This window comes from Balaenoptera acutorostrata, chromosome 15 (assembly GCF_949987535.1).
Source record: "Balaenoptera acutorostrata chromosome 15, mBalAcu1.1, whole genome shotgun sequence".
Classification (NCBI taxonomy): Eukaryota; Metazoa; Chordata; class Mammalia; order Artiodactyla; family Balaenopteridae; genus Balaenoptera; species Balaenoptera acutorostrata.
Window position 1 is genome coordinate 77,753,729 of NC_080078.1, and position 18,448 is coordinate 77,772,176.

General features: G+C 45.2%; 2 protein-coding genes across 25 annotated transcripts in view; both read right to left on the minus strand.

The window, feature by feature from the left end:
- Nucleotides 1–3,118: 3,118 nt before the first annotated feature.
- LOC130704931 (uncharacterized) lies at nucleotides 3,119–4,457 on the minus strand. Its single transcript, XM_057529753.1, has 2 exons — nucleotides 3,820–4,457; nucleotides 3,119–3,406 (listed from the first exon to the last, which is right to left on the minus strand). The coding sequence occupies exons 1-2, from the start codon at nucleotides 4,241–4,243 to the stop codon at nucleotides 3,156–3,158; spliced, it is 675 nt and encodes a 224-aa protein (XP_057385736.1). The 5' UTR covers nucleotides 4,244–4,457; the 3' UTR covers nucleotides 3,119–3,155.
- Nucleotides 4,458–9,829: 5,372 nt separating this feature from the next.
- The window catches only part of STAU1 (staufen double-stranded RNA binding protein 1), an 86,950-nt gene continuing 78,331 nt past the window's right edge, over nucleotides 9,830–18,448 (minus strand). For 19 of the 24 annotated variants that reach the window (XM_057529735.1, XM_007185336.3, XM_057529743.1 and 16 more), the window contains 8 exons: nucleotides 17,753–17,983; nucleotides 16,463–16,606; nucleotides 14,520–14,666; nucleotides 13,120–13,195; nucleotides 12,577–12,896; nucleotides 11,845–11,967; nucleotides 10,971–11,056; nucleotides 9,830–10,392 (listed from right to left, as the gene is read on the minus strand). In XM_057529735.1, the coding sequence (XP_057385718.1) occupies nucleotides 10,377–10,392; nucleotides 10,971–11,056; nucleotides 11,845–11,967; nucleotides 12,577–12,896; nucleotides 13,120–13,195; nucleotides 14,520–14,666; nucleotides 16,463–16,606; nucleotides 17,753–17,983 (1,143 nt within the window). In that variant the 3' untranslated portion in view covers nucleotides 9,830–10,376. The remainder of the gene's footprint in view (nucleotides 10,393–10,970; nucleotides 11,057–11,844; nucleotides 11,968–12,576; nucleotides 12,897–13,119; nucleotides 13,196–14,519; nucleotides 14,667–16,462; nucleotides 16,607–17,752; nucleotides 17,984–18,448) is intronic. The other 5 variants (XM_057529736.1, XM_057529739.1, XM_057529747.1 and 2 more) reach the window with 2 other exon arrangements.

The window sequence follows — 18,448 nt, forward strand, 5'->3', positions numbered from 1 at the left end:
TCCCGGACTCCATAAAATCCTAATTTCTAAATAACTCAAACTCAAGTTACTTAGTCTTTTTCACAAGGGAAAGGGAACAATTACTGCAGGCTTGGGGCTCATCTGTTAGAACTTTCTAGCTAGACCAGTTCCTGGGCAGCAGCATGAACTTCAGGTAGATGGTTTCCTCTGTGAACTGGCAAAGAAATGCTCTGCCTGGCTTCACGAGGCTGTTGGGACTGCTTTAGACAGTGCAGGTGTTTGCTCTTTTTTTTTTTTTTTTTTTTTTTTTACAATGTCTGTCTTCTCTGAAGATCACAGGTTACAAGGAACTTTTCAAGCGGTGGCATCTTGGAACCTGCGGCCTAGGAGGAGCCTACAGGTGTCAGTCCATCTTGGCAAAGGCTGCCAGTCTGGCTGCTCCCTGCACTGGGCCCAGGGGTTCCACGGCCTTTATCTTTAGCAGGTGAAGAATCAGACTGTCGACATCTGGAGAGGCACAGTTTCTGTGTATGCTGGAACTGTCCACTTAGTGCAGTTAGACTGGAATCTCATTCTGCGCAGATTATGTGGATTTTTTTTTTTTTTTTTCAAATCTCAGGCACCTGACTTGAATGCTTTATTTTCTTCACATGTTGGTTGTGTCGTGTTGCTTGAGAGATTTCCAGCTTAATCTAGTGTACCTGCACCAACCTAGTAATTATTTTTGTTTTGACATAGTAATGGAAGTATTAAATCATATAATTACTACATGGCTTAAAAGCGGTCATTGGCAGGCAGATATTGAGATAGCATTAAGATCCATTTTTCAACTGTGAACATAATTTAATACAGGTGAAAAGTCTGAAATGGCAAACAGAATTGGTGATGGTTTATGTTTGGCGCTCAGATAAGCTCTTGAACTATCTATGTATTTGGCTCTGTACTTGCTAAAGCTGTTGGTTAACAGTTAAGTAAATGCAGGGATAGTTACTGTTCTGGAGGACCCTTGTTTCAGCATCTTGATCAGTCTTGTAAGTTCTGCATTTTTTCCTTCCTCAGTTAAAACAGTTGAACGGAAGATGGTTTCTCTTTGTAAGTGCACCTTTTTAAATAGTTTCTGAACAGGAAGGCTGGCACTTCTATACTTTTACTCTAGCATAATTCATGAATATTTTGTTAATGGTTTTTTAAAATGTTCTAAAGTGAGATTTCTTATTCCACCTAAGACAGTTTTTATATCTAGCTTGTAAAGATTTTAAGAGATGGCAGGCTGAAGCTGCTGTGGTGTGTTTTGCGAAGTCTCAGTGACTGTTCCTCAATGGTGGTGCCAATTCTTCGTGTGCAAGAGGAGCTGGGCTCATACTTTGGGACCAGGCCAAACTGGGTTTGAATTCCACCTCTGCCACTGACTGAGGCCTTGAACAAATGCCATGACCGCTACGCTTTTATTTACTCTTATGAAAAATGAGGGTACTACTAAACTTCACGATAGTTTTAAGAATAAAACAACATAAAGTACTTAGTTTAATTAAGTTGGGGGGGGTGGGGACCTGGTGGGGAGGAAGTGTTTGTTACAGAGCAGTATAGAACACCGCCCTGTGTTACCAGCCTACGTAGCAGCCCTGGTAGGTGGGAAGACTCTGGAGGAGTCCTGGCCTAGGCAAGGCCCTCACTCTCAGGACACTTTTAGACATGGGGCAAATGTCATTGCAAAGTTCCTCATGAGAGTCTTGTGTCGGATCCACTGACTCTCCCTGCTGTTTGATCGTATCTCCTCTTTTATGTGTATTTTCCTTGTGGAAAATACAGGAAAAGATTTGAAAATAAAAAATCATCCATACTCCTACCTTGTTTAATCATTCTGATTAATTTTCTTCTTTCCTGCCTAAGCAAAGTTTAGATTATTCGAATAATGTATTCTTTTTTAAAAAAATTTTATTTTTTTTGACTGTGTCAGGCCTTAGTTGCGGCATGCAGGATCTTCGTTGTGGCGTGCAGGTTTTCTCTTTTCTAGTTGTGGTGCGTGGCTCTGTAGTTTGTGGCAGGCTGGCTCTCTAGTTGAGGCGTGCAAGCTCAGTAGTTGTGGCGTGTGGGCTTAGTTGCCCCGGGGCATGTCGGATCTTAGTTCCCCCACCAGGGATCAAACCCGAGTCCCCAGCATTGGAAGGCGGATTCTTTACCACTGGACCACCAGGGAAGTCCCTGTAAATACAATTTTATATGCTTTTTTAAAAACCTTTTAACATTTAAAACACTTACTGGGCAAATATATTTTTCAGTGGTTATACATCGTTTATCATTTGGATAGATCACTACCAAACTATACAATCATTGTTGGACATGTAGAGATTTTTTTATTTTATAAATAATTCTTGACGTGGACATCCTATATATGCCAATCTTTGTCTACGTCTGTTTCCTGAAGGTGGAATTATTGGGCCAATTACCCTGTCGGAAAGGTTGTGCCGGTTTCTGTAGCACATCCCTACCCACACTGGGCCTTACTTCGTTATTTCATTTATTTGTGGGGCATAATGAATGTGGCATTCAGTCAGACTATTAGCTGCGTGTGGTAAAAGTCTAATTAATTAGTAAATAGGGCTTGTATCTGAGCAACAAGTCTCTGCCCACCCAGAGGCAACACCTTTCAACTAGTACTGCCTATAATCTTTTAATTCTTTACCACTTAATTCTTCATCTTCTTGATACATCAACTGTAAGACCTCATAACTAACTCCCCGCTGTGACAAATCAGAACTTGGCTCACACTGCTGCTTCCAGCCTACCTTTTACAGTTCTCTTCATCTTTAATAATAACCCTAACTATAGTCCCATCAACTGTGGCCCTCGTGTCAGGTCCTCTGTACTGACAACGGGACGTCTCCCACCCTCCACCTCTGCCTTCATTTTCACACTGTCACAGCAGATGGCTTTTCATCCTGTGCAGTAGTCCTTTTCTGTGCTTCATCCATAGGTATCTTTTAAAAGGTGAAAACGGATAAACAGTATGTGAACTGTTACAATGGTGTGAATAGTATTCAGAGCTGGAGCTGGCAGTGTGTAGCGATTATATTTCTTCCTCTCAAGGTTTGACTTTTGCATCCATCAGAAGAGAATGTTCTTAGAGTCGAGGTCAAATGGATTGGTTTTTCCCCTCTATTCTGTCAGTTGCTCAGAGCAAACCATGCCCCATTTTATCTTGTGATACATTTGGATCCTGACTGGTCTTTTTTAGCTTTCTTCATTCTGAGTGTTACATGGGATCCCTTCCACTCTTCTCTGAGATGTTCTTTGTACAGCTCACTGGCTCTCGTGGGCCACGCAGCTTCTTTAGGTTGATTGCTAGGACTCCCAGCTGAGCCTCCCTCTTCCAGTGTTTCATGGAAACTTGAGAACCAGATGTGAGTCTTTGGTCTGAGAATGTGACAGGTCCAAATCCTTCTTCCTGAGAGGTGGAGGAAATTACTAGCTCACACAGCTGGGTGGAACTGGGATTCAAACCCAGGCAGCATGGCGTCCGGAGCACAGGACTTGGCCAGTATGCCATGGCTTTGCAAAAGTTAGGAACAGGTAATCAGTTAATAAGGGCATGACTGTGAGGTAAACACTATGAAGAACCGCCATCATCCACCAACCTTTCTCTGGGGTTCCTGCATGACAGGTAATAAAGACTTTTTTAAAAGCTCACATGTGGTTGGAGAAGTCTGCTTTCTCCCTTATAAAGTGGATGATGTGAGAGAAGAACTTGACAACGTGGAAGAAAGAGCCACCGCAGACAGGTCAGGGGAAAGTTTCTCAGACCTGATGCAAAAGGAGGATGACCGGAGAAGTGGAAAGCAAAATGAGAGGTTTGTTTACCTTGCGTCAGAAAGATGGTCCATCTCCTTGGCAAGCAGTTAAGAATCAATCCTCCTGAGTCTAGAGAGGGAAATGCTACTCTCAGGAAACTGGATTTCTCAGCAGACGTCGGCTGAGAAGACATCCTAAACTGTCTCCTCGTGGGTCCGTAGGGCAGTGGGGAGGAACCTAGCACCCACCAGGTCCTGCCACTCTCAGATAGAGCAGGGCTTAGTGTCCTAGGCAGGCCGTACAGTCCCACTCCTGAGAGCCAAAGTTGAGCTGGAGCCAGCCCCACACAGAGGGCTGCCTCTGTCGTGACTGTGGATCTCAGGCTGGAAGAAGTCTCTGCGATGGTGCCTGCAGAGAAACCTTCCCAAGGAGAAGCAGGGTGGCGGCAACGAACTAAGCCAACGGCTGCAGGTTGAGCATTCCAAACCCCCATCCTAACAGGCTGTTGAGGACACTGCCTGTAGTCCCCGGACAGACTGACTCTGGGCTGGGACAGCACAGTGCAGAGCCTAAAACAGGGAGGCCAAAGCTGCCCTCTGTTTAGCCAAAGGCAGCATTTCTCAGCATGATTCGAAGGATTTGGGGGTGCCCATCCAAAGGAACATGTATCATTTACAGTTGTATGTTTTGTATTAGAAAAAAAATCACTAGCAACTTCATGGGTGTCACTGCTTGAGGACAGTTGTTCTCAAAGTACACCTACATCACCTGGGACTTTATTAGAAGTGCACGTTCTTGACCCCAGACCTACGGCATCAGCACATCTGGGAAAGGGACCCAGCAGCCTTATAAAAGCCCTCCCACGAGCTGACGCTCATGCTCAAGCTGGTGAACAAGCCAAGAAAAACCGCATCAGTCAGAAAGACACGCAGGCACGGCAGAAGCTGTGAACACTGTTCATGGCCTCAGAAGTCCGAAGCGATCGTACTGTAGAGATAGGAAATTAACAAAGGGTGGCAGGCGGAAGACGGCTGTGGCAGCTTTAGGGCCCAGAAGAGCCACAGCCTTCGCGGGCCTCTTCCAGAACTCAACCACGCCCTCCAGCTGTAGCTGAGACAGGCATGAACTCCTGTTCTCGTGGCGTCTGTCTCCACACTTTGTCTGGGGAGAGACTTGGAGGTGGACTAGGGTCTGCAGCCCAGGGAGGAGAGCCCTGACGGCTGGGCAGGGGGCAGGAGGCAGGATGCCTGGGGAAGAGGAGGGCTCCGGACGCCTCCAGCGGGGAAGCGGGCCGACGCCTCTCCATCGGGCACCCCGCGCTGTGGGGCTCTAGAGACCACCTGGGAGCAAGCGGCTTCAGAGTCTGTCTCGGGGCTCCAAGAACAACAGAAGGTACTGACTTCTGCAGTGACCGCACTGCAGTCTCTGAGCAGCTACTTACATGTCGGTATTCACCCGCCTACGTTACAGCATCCTGGCCCTTCGTGAGGTGATCTATTTACAGGCGCTCTTCACAGCACAGAAGCCTTATCCACACCCAATCCACCGTCTACCAGGCTGCTCCTCGTTCGGGGCCTTGGGAAAATGTTACCTGGCCAAGGGGAACAATGACAAAGGTGGTCAAACCACCTTAGAAAGAGTTGGGCCAGGTCTGGGGCCGCTCAGGCTTTGGGGATTCAGAGGACACACTGGTTGCCAACAAACACTCTAGGCCGTAACTCCCCACACACAGCCATACGACATGTCCAGATATCATGGTCCCTGGGCTTGGGAAGGTCTGAGCATCTCCAGTTTTCTTAGCTGGATTCGACCTGGTTTACACTGTTCTTGTCCATGAACCCAAGGAGCCAATCAGAGAGGAAAGTAAGCTATTAGGGCCCAGAGGAGCATTTTCAGATATGCGTTCTGAATCTACCAGGTGAGCATATGCTCAGCATACAGGACGGAGACACCAGGCAGACAGACCTGTGGGGAGGCGGCGATATTTGCACAGTAAAACAGAGGCCCAAAAGGGAATCTCAGGCCATTTCCTGGGGAAGGCTTTTGGCAGCTGGAGCCAATACACGATTAAAAAGGCAGGCAAGAACAGTCTGAGGGAGTGACACAGGATTCTGTTAGCTCTCATTCCAAAGTGGCACCAACTGCCCACTACTGAATCCAGGCTCAGCAGTGTCAGAGGTCAGAGAGAGACACCCCTATCACTGCTTCTACTGCAGCCTAAAGAAGTGAGGACAGCCACAGTGAGCTGAAGGCTGGATCCAGCTGGCTCTGTAGGAGGGCAGCAGGGGACGGGCATACCTGATCCTCTCTGGGCCCACCGAGCTCCAGATTGTCCAGCTTTACAATGGGTGGCACCACTGCATGTGCACTGCAGACACAATCATGAAAGAAGTGCGTGTGAAAGGGGGTGGAAATAAATGATAGGATCTGTGTTTGGATAGAGGGCTTTTAGGGATAACTTAAAAATTTTTCAGTTTACTTTTAGAAGTCCTTTTTAAAATTACCACTACACAAAGACTGCTTTACAGTTTGTCATTGCAGGCCTACTTCCAACAAAGTAGATTTTGATGAAAATATTTGTAAAAGAATGTACAAAGGAAATTACTTTTAAAATATTCAACAAGTTATTAAGCACATGTTAAGCAAAGCAGTACCAATTCCCCAAATTACGTATACTTTTTCCTAATAATTGGTATGCCAAGAAGTCTGATTAGAATATGGAGTTGTAAAAATTAATTTCCTATGTATATTCTATATATACATTGTATATATACATTAAACACACCACTGCAAGCACACAGTGCCAAATACCAAGAAAACAGCTCTGCTGCTTTGATGACTAGAAACCACCCCCCCCTCCAGTCTATGAGTTAGCCTTGCATCTTAACACACATCTCTTTAAAAGCCCATTTCAGAAAATTGGCTAACTCCTCCCTGCCAATCCAGCAATGCTTAAGTGCTCAACAATCCATTATTTATGGATTTAGAAATTTTAACTAAGTTTTTCTTGTCTGTTTTTAAGGGCACACAGACATTTAAGCACTTAAACCAGAGACGGTAATGTCAGAAGTCTCTGAGTTACGTTTCATACAAACACAGCTACACATCTCCATCCTCAGGTTTATTTCCTGGTGGTCGTATTCTACTGAGCTCCTATTAGCTCCTAGAGAGCAAGCAGCAGCATACTGCTTCTTGGGAATGGCCGGGTATCTTTTCCCATGGGTCACAAGAACCCCAGACTCTACAGACCTTGGGACCCAGGCCAAGGTCTCCGTCACTGGGCGTTCACCCTGCAAAGCCGTGCACATTAGCTCAGTGAACTGTGGAACAAAACCTAGATTGAGAAATGACACATTTTTAAGAGCTGCAGTTCACATTCCTCAGCTCAAGAAGGCCTTTAAAAACCATACAAACCAGAACAAAACCCTGCTATGGGGAAATCATCCTTACTCATTAATATCTCCCTGTGATAAGAGGAAGTTAATGAAATTGACTTAATGTCAGTGCACCTGTTGTGGGGTGACCGAATCCCAAGTCTGTCTTCCCCAAGGACAACAGGAGCTGCTCCACCTTTGCGGATCGATGCTCCTCAAATCCTAAGACCCACTAGTCTTACCGTGGCTGACTCGCAGCTCTCATTTTTTCAGACCTGCCTCTCAGGTGCCGTGCTGTCTGCTTTCCTGCCTGTAGTCTGGAAACCAGGACTGCATATGGTCCCAAGGGCTAGTTTTGAGTCAAAGTTCTTGCAACTCTTAGAGATCATGTTGGGATAAAACTTAGTGCAAACCCGATTCCCAGGCAGCTCTCTCAAAGCCTGTTGAGACAGAGATACTGCAGGTGAGTGAGTCCTCAGCAGGCGATGACAGCTACAGGGCCTTCACAGAGGCAAGGCTAGTTTGAGAGTTTACAGTGTAAGAATAGTCAAGGACCTCCCATCTGTACAGCTTTCCAAAGCAACCAGAAATACATCACCTTCAAAAAAACCTGTCAAAGAAACCTGTAGATCCTTCCTAACAATACCCCAGATATTAAGAGGAAATTTCCCCTTCTTGGAGTGCTGTCAATGAGGGCCAACTGGACTGCCAATTAGAAGTCATGAATTACTTCTAAGACTGTACTGTCGAGCCCTTTCCATCTTCCCTTCACAGCATGGAGGGTCGCCAATTGGACACACTGTGAGGCAAGGAGGCGAGAGCTGGGCAGAGGCAGCAAGATCACAGGGCAGGAGAGGAGGGAGTGGCTGGCAAGGCTGGGAGATTGGCTACAATCTCGATGCTGGAAAAGGTGCTAAAAACAGCAGGGAAGGCTGTGAAGAACCCTGAGGTGCCAGAGGTATCAGGACCAACACATGGCTTTTAAATAGATACACAAATGGGCAGATGTGTGTGTATACAGATACACTTCCTAGCTGTCCACTCAGAGGGCCCAGACACAACACAGCCCTAGCAGCGAGGTCTCAGAGCACCCAGATCTTGGTTTCTAAACGTCATCTATCACTAAAGAGGATCCAGGCTTCTTGCAGAAATGCTGAGTCCAGGATTGGAAAGGGAAAAATGCCTTTCCTTTCACTGCTTTTATCCCTGCCATGCCGAGTCCCCTTCTACCCTGTAGCATTTTTCCATAACCTGCTCACTTTCGGTGCTTCTTGCAGTCCAATCCACAGGCTGGTTTTATAGTGAACCACCTTTATGAGCATATTCTAAAATTAAAAAATAGAAAACCACCAGCCCACTCCTCAGCCAGACTAGAAGGCAACACCTCACCTTTACTCCTCCGAGCGCGAGCCCGCCTGAGGGAAGTGACCAGGAAGCCTCTCTCCTCCTCTCGGTCATTTCTTTGGGTGACAATGTCAGGTTCAGATGAGAGGCGCCTCCCTTCACCCGGGCACCCACTGGCCCCTCACTGGCAGCAGTGCCCCCCACGCCATGCTTCCATGCCCTCACATCTTCCCTTACTGCTTCAGTTACTGCTCAACAGGACCAAAAATTCATTAGTAGCTGTTTATTGATCAATGGTTTGATATAAAGTTATTTCAGAGCTTCAGAATTTTGCCCAAATGGAATCACAAGCATTACAAAGTTTTTTTCTTAAAAATAAAAAAAGGATAGGGGGCAGGTTGGGAGGGACCAACCTAGCAGTAGTGGCATTTAAGAATAAATTAACAAAAAAAATTTAGTATTACTATTTATTGGTGACAAACACTAAGTTTTACTTACATTCCATGGGGAGAAAAAATTCCAGCGTAAACAATGAATCGAAGCAGTACTTAACTCGCAAGGCTACCGTGCTTTTCATCTGGACCATATGCAGGACCTCGCTGCACACCTTTCTGTGCACAGCAACACGACATCAAAAGCAACACAGTTATAGAGATAAACATGGGTCATTCTTTTCAGCCCTACATGGAGATGTAATCAACAGTATAAAGCACTCAAGGAAAATCAATCTGCAGTTGTAGATGTGCTACATGGAGATCATATCCTGTAGTGTAGTGAAAGCTATGTGTCTTCAAGAGTCATATATATATATATATATATATATATATATATATATATATATATATATATATATGTATGTATATATATATACACATATATATACACACACAATAATCTTTAAAACAAAGATCAAACTTCATTTGTTTTAAGTCCTGTTGCATTAACAAAAATAAAATAGAAAAGGAACCAAATGATCGTTTAAAGTTTAAAATTCCTAAATTGTCCAATTTATACAACTATGGGAGACTTCATCAAGGTTTCTGAGAAGTGCAGGACTGTTTCAGCTAAACCAGAGGGCACACAATTTGCATCACTGAAATGGTCCTGGGTTAGTCCAATGAAATAAAAATGTATAACCACATACACACGGATATGATGTTTGCCGGTTAGATTACTGATAAAGTCAGTCTCAGACAAGTTTCTAAACTGTGCTATGTAACTAAATACAACTGAGAAACTCTCAAATGAAAATTTTATATAGTGTCATTTCAATCAAAAGAAAATAATGAAACTAAGAATACGTATCTCTTTTGGAAGAGAGCAGTGGTGACGGTGTGGGTACCGCGGTAGGTGTGGGCCAGAGCACGCCAAGAAGGTCAGCTCAGGCTGAGTAGGAAGCATTTGATTTTCTCTGGTGCTTTCAGCTCTGGGGCCAGACTAAGGCCTCTCTCCAGCGTGGTGTCCAGGGTTTGTCCCAAAGTGTTTGAGTGAGCCAGTTTGAGAAGGGGTCGTGCTTTCTGTTTCTTCTTTCACACAGCAAGAAGAAAAAACAACAACAACAAAAAAACCACCCCCAAAAAACAAAACCAAAAAATAACCCCCCACCCTAACCAAGCGCTAGGGTGCCTGGGGCGTGGACCCGCTGGTTTCCCAGTGGCGCTGGGGTGCCTGGCAGGCCCGCCCGGCCCCCAGCAGCTGCTGCCGCGTGAGGAGAAGCCATAGCACAGGCCAGCGGCCATGCCGCTGCCTCCTCGGGGCCCCGCCTTCTTCACCACTGCTGTCTCCAGTCCTTCACCCATCGTGTCTCTCGGCCCACTGGAGGTATCAGAAGTTCCAAATTTTCAAAGCAGTTTCAGTATTTTCAGTATATATGTTGGGATTTTTCAATGGTTCATGGCCAGATAAGGTTCAGCACCTCCCACACCTTTAAGGAAGAAAAAAACCAAAAATGACCCAAGTTTTGAAATTTAAGACAATTAAGCCATGTTAAAAATGAAACTAGCAGACATCGAGAAGTCCAATAGTTCAGGCCCCAGTTTATGATAACTGGATTAAGGTCTTCCCAGAATACACCATCAAGTGAAAACAGCAAAGAGGAGAATGGGTATGTAGTATGTTATCTCTAGGAGGAAAAGGAAGAAAATAAGGAAAGAAATGTATCTGCATAAAGAAACATACAGGAAAGGTACACAAGAAACTAATACAAGTGTGACCTCTGGGTGGGGTGAAGAGAATGGTATGGATGAGGACGCACGAGGGCAAGACGTATCACTGTGGACACCTTTTAAAATAATTTTGACGTTTGCACCATGTGAATGTATTACCTATTGAAAGCTTAAAAAAAAAAAAAAGTAGAGCTCTCTGCCCAAACCTTGGAAACCTTTCAGGGCAAAGGGACAGAAAGTGACTAAGACAGTATTTCACTACTAAGTTGAGCAGACAATTTGAATTTAACGCAAATGAGGAACAGAACTGCCTTTCCATGTAGATCAGCTCACTCACACAGACATTGGTCCATTTCCTGTTCTTGGCATCTCTGTATTTTGTTGGTCCAACTCAGACAGCAACTTTAAAATGTTCAGTGCAGCCTAGCAGGAATGAAAAGGGAAGTCAAACCATGGCCACCGCTCAGGAGCACAGTATACGACACTGAATAGCGAGTCGAGGGCTTCTCCTACTGCCCAACAAAACAAGTGGTCCCACTAAATAACCCTTTCATGTTTGAAGTTTTAATTAAAAATATAAATTAAAAAATGTTATCCATGGTTACCTCACTGAATCACAACCTCTGTTAATTTTATTATATATTGCCTTCTAATATTTTTAACCTGTGGTCACCAGACTGTACAAATTTTATATCCCGCTTTAAAATAAAACCTTATCATGTTTCCATGTTAGAATTAGAATACATTACCCTCGGTGACATTAATATGATGGGGACATTATATTACATCAGGTGAATATACCACAGTTTATGTCAATTAATTTAATCAATTCATTTTCTTCGTTTTAGTATTTCTTACAATAATAATTTCATCTGAACAGAACACCAAAACAAGGGGCTTTCTAAGTTGCCAGAACTTGGGCCTGCAATTCCTTGTTCTGGTCAGAGATGAACTGAATACAGATCTGGAGGCGTTCCAGGATCCAAGTCCGCCTCTCAGGTCAGCAAGGGAAGAGAGGAGAGGGGTTGGCCAAAGCCCATGAGTTCTGATCAACAGAATGAGAAATCAAGCCAGTAATCTAAGAAAAGTCTTCAGAAATATGAAACCTATAAAACAATCAACTGTTCTCGAAGTCTACAGGAGAATCCTTTTCCTGTCTTTCTGAGGCCAGCAACAAGCTGGAGCCAGGCCCACCGTGCGGGGTAACATACCATATCGTGGCAGGACTCCACATCCTTTCCGATACCATGGCTGATCAGGGGCGGCTGAGAGGAGCAATTGATAAGAGATACAAATTCGTTCTTGTTGTTCCTGGGGAAGTCTTTGTATTCAACCTAAAGGGGAAAAGAAAACTGAGGCAAGGATAGGAAGGCGGGGAGTACGAGCGGGGCACAGGGCGGCGGCTCTGGGCCCAGTGAACAGAGATGACACCTCTCCCTGGTCCCAGCCTGACTTGTCTACACCAACTCCTACTCAACACGCACAAGAGACTCACAGTGGGGTCTGCTGCTAAGGGGCACTGAGGGCTGCAGGCAGGATGCCAGGGCCCCAGCTTCCAGAATCTTCCAGGAACCTAAATGTCTACTCAGAAACCCTGGTCTGGAAGAAGCCATGTCCTTTCCTAGCAGGTAGAAAAAGGGCCAGCACAATGAATCTGTTCTCACTGAAGTCTAAATTTGTAACTATCACTGGATTCGAGGCTTTGTTATTACAGTTGGCCTGGATTTTTAAAAATTACCAAAGGTTGAGGATATTCTCTTACCATCCAGGGTTCTAATACTTCCCGTGTCTCCTCCCTTCCTCAGGACCACTCTTTACCATGCTTCCCCCAACCATCCCCCTAGACAAAGAACTTGATTTAAAAAACAAGGTACTTAGTACTGAGAGAAACCAGAGATGACCGCACTGAGGTACAGACCACACGGCTCAGACCCAACAGTTACCTGGAATCCCTGGACTCTGGAAAGATAGTCCAGCTGCTCAGAGGGTCTCGTGAGAGGTCCATGGGGTACGTGGCCTGAAGAGATGTCATTCTTTAAAATGGCCTCGGCTGTAGGCGAGGTGCCCCCATACAGCAATTCACGGGCTATCATGGCAGTTACCGTGGCCTTGGCAGGGTTCGGAGCGACCCTGGTGAACTCTCTGGTGTGATGCCCTTGACTGACTCCTACGGCCTGGGCAACCTCGGGCACCATGGGAAGAATTCCAGCAGGCAGCTGCTGATGACTAAGATAAGGCATCCTGAACTCATCCTCTTTATTGCCTGGGGAGGGACATGCAGACCAATCAACTCAAGTCCACACGTGCCGCGTGGAGAGATGTTGTAAAACCCCACGCTGGCCCTCCCCCAGCACACACAACAGCACAGGGGTAATGCAGAACCAAGCACTGAACACTAACTCATTACCTAGGTACCTGCTATTACCAGGAACCATGCAAAGCCCAGAATCACAGTCAGATCAAGACAATATTAACATCACACTTACTAGTCCCATTTTCATCCCCAGAGCCAGGTTCAAAAAACGTTACTTTTCTTCCATCCCCTGGTTTCTTTATGGGTGTCTTTAAAAAAAAAAAAAAAAAAAAGGCCATGAGCATCAATCAAACTGTTGAAAAATTAGTTCCTTCTGTCCAAAACTAAACAAACTCCAACCAGCACTAATCTTGGTTTATAAACTTTTAAACTATGAGGGCACTAGCAGAAAGGCCCTCTCCCAAGGCCCCCCCACTGGTCTGCTTGTGCCGCCAATGTGCCCACAGCAGAGCCCCCCTGCTTTCTCCCAAAGCACACTCTCAGCCACGTCAGCCTGTCTGCGAACAGCATCTAAGGGATGGGGCCTCTGCTCTGTGCTCACAAGAAGAGCGGGGAACGTTTAACCAGAAGGAGCCTGAAGATGTTAGATTGACAGAGCTGACCAAGAAGGAAACTTTTAGGTTGATGCTAAATAATTAAATAAACAAAGAATATTTCCTGGAGCACATGTCCGACTAAAAGATAAGGTGACATATCCAAAGATAACAAATGTAGGGGGAAAATGTTACTAGATAAAAATTTTGCCAAACACAAAGGTCTCCCTTCTGAGAAGGCAAAGGTGCCTATGATGCTCTGTAAGATTTTGGAATGAAAACCCCCAAAGCCAAGTCCAGGATCTCTACAGATTCTCTGATGAGTGTCTGGGATCCCAGTTATTAACTATGTGGTCACAGCTGCTGCCATTTCTCTCTGCTGACAGGACTGACAGACACGACTGAATCAGTCCTGGTGTTTTCAAGTTTATCCTGAAAGGACCATCCAGTGACTGGAAACAAGGTCGGCCAAGGCTTTCATTGAGGGTACTGCTTACCAACCTCAGCAGAAGTGCAATTTTCAATATGGGATCATTTTTGTCTAATGTTCAATTCATAAAGAGATAGAAATCCCAAATCGAAACTATGGATTTGGCCCTGACTCTAATATCACACTGTCTCAGTGTCCCAAGCATGTTCCACAACTAACAACAGCCTAAGGCTGATGAGTCTTTTATGCAGGACTCACTCTAAGAGCACAAATGATAGAATCACACACTCATTAATTTCAAGTCCAATTAATTACCCGTCATCCCACAAAAGGAGAGGAGCGAGCTGCCCTCCACCAAGCATCCCAGACCACAAAGATACTGAAACAGTAACGACTTAACCCAGCACCACGCTTGGAGCCATGGACATGCAACTCCCCTTCTGACCACATTATAATGAAGCAAATGCTAGGACCCTGCTCAGCAGGGCTGCTTTACTGCCAGGAGGATGAAGCCTTGTCCGGAAGCTTAGCCCTGGAGGAGTCAGAGTCCTGAGGTGAGAAGGTCATCTTGCAATTAGAGAGCAAGGACACAGAGCCCTGAGCAGTCACCTTCTCCTCTGATTTGAGGGCTGGTTTGGTGGGCTGAGCCTGTGGGACTTTGAAACCAAGGATTTCCAGCATGTTCTCGGCTGCATTGCGTTTGGCCACCTTCTTATTGGTGCCTGATCCTTCTGCAGTGTGGTTTCCCACCTTCACCTGCGTAAAGAAGGCAGAACTCAGATCAGGGCTTAACCCTTTAGAATAAAGACTGGTCAGGAACTGAAAAGAACTCAGAATGGTCAGAAGATGGATGGCTTAACAGTGGTGCCCTGGAGCTGGCTTGGACCAGCCTGTGAGAGCCCATTATGAAATCCTGAGGAATTTGGAGAGGTGGTGTTAAAGGTAGCTATTATTATACACTAAAGTATATAAGCTTATAATTAAACAAATTATTTTAACAAACAGAGGTAATGAATACTTCAAATTCATCACTTCCTAACTGTACTCCATTTTACAATTGTCTATGCTTTTGAGGTTCTTTACACTTGTGTGTGTGTGGTGTCAATATGCAGCTACACATCTCTTTCCAACTCAGACGGAAAATGGCCACAGTGAGAGTACTTACACCACAGAAATCTGCAACTACTACTTATCAAGGATTAAGTTATACTGTTGTCTATTCTTAAGCTTCAGTGATGGAGAAAAGGTTAATAACGCAGATTAAGCTTTAAATTGTTGTCAAGTCTGCAGCCATGACATAACTAATACAAAAAGCTGAAACTTCCAGTCTTGGAAAATTATTATCTGATTCAGCAAAGAAGCCATTCATATTGTTTAAATGAGTGAAGTTCTGACATGTCTTTGTTGTTAATGTAAATAAAAATATCAACCAGTACTCATGCTAGTACCACAGTTATTCAACAATGACAGGAGCAAACCTCCTTGCTGAACCTGAGAGGAATAAAGAATTCACCTGAGTCTCATTCTGTAACGCTGCTATTGGTGACTGTCACACTGAAGTTACAGATGTATGAAATTTACAAGAGTATTACATATTTTTTGTAAATTGTATGCTACGCTTCCTATTAGTAAAATTTATAATATACACATATGTACATATAATACGTGTGCCTATGCGTGTATAGTCTCCGCACACACTGCCTTCCCCTAAGAGTTGGCTGTTAAACATACTCCAGCACACATCACTGCTTACCATCCCCTTCCAAGCTGGTCTTGACCGCAGACGAAAACCAAAAGCCCTGTGTCACAGAAGAGTCAAGGAAACCCTCCCTGGCCTGTGAAGAGGGGCCTGAGGTTGAATCCCAACTGGGCATCTACCAGCCGTTTGATCCTAGGCAAATTACTGAGCCTCTCAACAAGCTGCAATTTTCTCTTGTACATGGAAGGATCACTACTCTTCCTGCCCTCTGACTGCAGAGGTGAAACACACCAGGCTAACTGATGGTGGTTTATAAAGCTGTAAACTGCTATGCAGAGTGAAGTATTCTGTTTTTCACCAGAAAACACTGTTAAATTCAAATTACAAATTCAGCTGCCCATGTGAATAACTGTTTAATAAGCTAAGTGCATGGAAAAACACTCTGTACAAATCTAAAGTGTAAACCCAACCCCAGACTCCAGATTCTACAGAAGGATGAGGAGGAGCAGAAATAGATCCTTTATATAATTTATAAAACTTCTGAAAAGAACAATATTAACCTTCAAGAAGTAACAAAGAAAAAAAGTTACCCGCGATTCCCCCACTCCTCTAAACAGGCGCAGTGAGTCCAGGCTCCTACCTGTCGATACAGCAGCATGTGTGCTGTGCAGACAAGCACGTTTTAAGGCATCAGATTAGTGCAGGCAACATGGTCTAATAACAGTAACATTTGGTGGCAGGGAGTGCCCACTGGACCTGGCCTCCTGGGGAAAGGCGTCCGGCCCCTGGACTACCTCAGGCTCTGAGACAGGAGGCAGTCAGAGAAGGGCCGCCCACAAGCCGGCTGACCCACCTGCATCACAAACTCCCTGCGGCGCGGGAGGCCTCGCTCAGTGAGGAGGAGGTACTCTGGCTCCTTCTCCTTTTTTGCCTGCTGGATCTGGGCCAGTCTGCTAATCGGGTTCATCCCCTGGCCGTATTCCGGGCTGCTTTGTAGCTGAGGAACAATGAATGTAGAAACCATGTGCCACGTTAGTCATAGAAAGGACCTTGCCAATTCAGAGACCAGGACATGACAGTTGATTACTTCTATGTTGTTCTAACGGCTCAGAATTAATCAGATCTTTCTTAAACCTTTTTTTAATTGAAAGATGCCTAATGATTTTCTATGATCGCTCTGAGGTGATTTTAAGGTCTTCTTAGCAAACCAACATCAACATTCACTACTAGTAGGCAAGCATCATTGTAATGTCTCCTTTTGAACAATAAATGTCAACATATGATAGTAAATGAAGAGGTAGAAAAAATATAACAAACTCTTTCTAAAACTTCCCAAAAGTCTACATTATAAGGATGGGTTCCCAGCTTTCTTAACAATGACTCAAAATCCAGAAACCATTAAAAAAAATACATTCAAGCTATTGCCATGTGGAAAGAACCTAAAAATCCCACAGTTACTTCCTGGTGGCCACCTTCCGTGCCAGTGAATCCTTACCCACTTACCGATTTCGAGGATACTTTAAGTGGAAAAAGGGAACTGCCAGAGTATGCTAACTTTCACACATACAGAATGCTAACTTGTGTGTGAGAAAAACTTGGATTTTGATACAACATGAAACTATACTGACAATCAGAACGGATCCTGGCATTCATAAATGTCCCCGAATGGACCCCTGTCCCTTCTTTGGGAGGGTGAGGGATAGAATAATTTTTGATAGGTCCTTTAGCGTGACTCAAAAATAAGAAGAAGGTGTATACGTCTGACTCCTACGCCTGCCCCAGACATCTCCCCGCCCAGGAATCTCCTGCGCGTTCAGAACCGCGCACTGGGCAATGAGACGGAGGCAGCGCAGTTTAACTATTCTCCCCGCAGATGGGCAGCGCGGCGGCCAACACACAGCTCCTCCCTGTGATCGCACCCAGACGGGCGTGGCCGCCTGCAGAGGCCTCCACTGAAGCCGGCACAGTGTCCCTGTGGTTGCCTAACCCGGGACTCCTGTGAGGGCAGCACAAGGTGGCCCCCGTAAAGGCTCTCCGAGGCCGGGCCTGTGCCTGCCAGCTCCCGCCCTCTTTCACCAGCCTTCTAACCCCCCAGCTGCCTCTGGGCCATGAAAACGCCCTCTTCATTCAGGAAAGTCCTTACCCTGACTATGGATTTTGTTTTCTTTTTGATTCTGGGCTTCACTCGCTCAACTGTAGGCAGGGGCGGTAACTTCTTCAGCTCCTCAAGAACAGCTATAGCAGCATTTTTCTTTGAAATCTTCTTGCTCTTCCCTTCACCTTCCCCCACAAACTCCCCAACCGACACCCTGGTCACAAAGCTCTTCATGTGGGGTGGGCCACTCTCCCGGGCAACCTGTTTTAGAGGGAAAGACTGAGTGAAAGTGTGACAGACACTCATTACCAGCTGCACGGCACACTGGTTAGCACACTACTTCACATGAAACACAGGAAAAGGGGAATTGAGGACAAGACTCATTAAATGAAGGGAGTGTAAACATTGATCATCCTGAACGCTTTCTCTTCCCACTTCTTTTTTTTCCCCCAAACTTGTTAATGTTCTCAGGTCTGATGAGTCCAAAACAGACATGGAATAGGGAAACATGTTCTACTCCCGCCCACCCAGGGTCACAGACTGTCCTGAGTTTAGTGAGCTCCCCTGTAAATGGCAGAAAGGAAACTGGCCCAGCAAAGCCCAGAAATAAATGCAGCACACAGAGTTCAAGTTTAATATTTGCGCTGAGCTGCCAGCCAAGATTGAGCTTATTAAATACTGGCTGCTCTACAGCTGTAAAAAGGAATAAGAAAATCTCCAAGCACATAAAGTGATTTCCAGTAC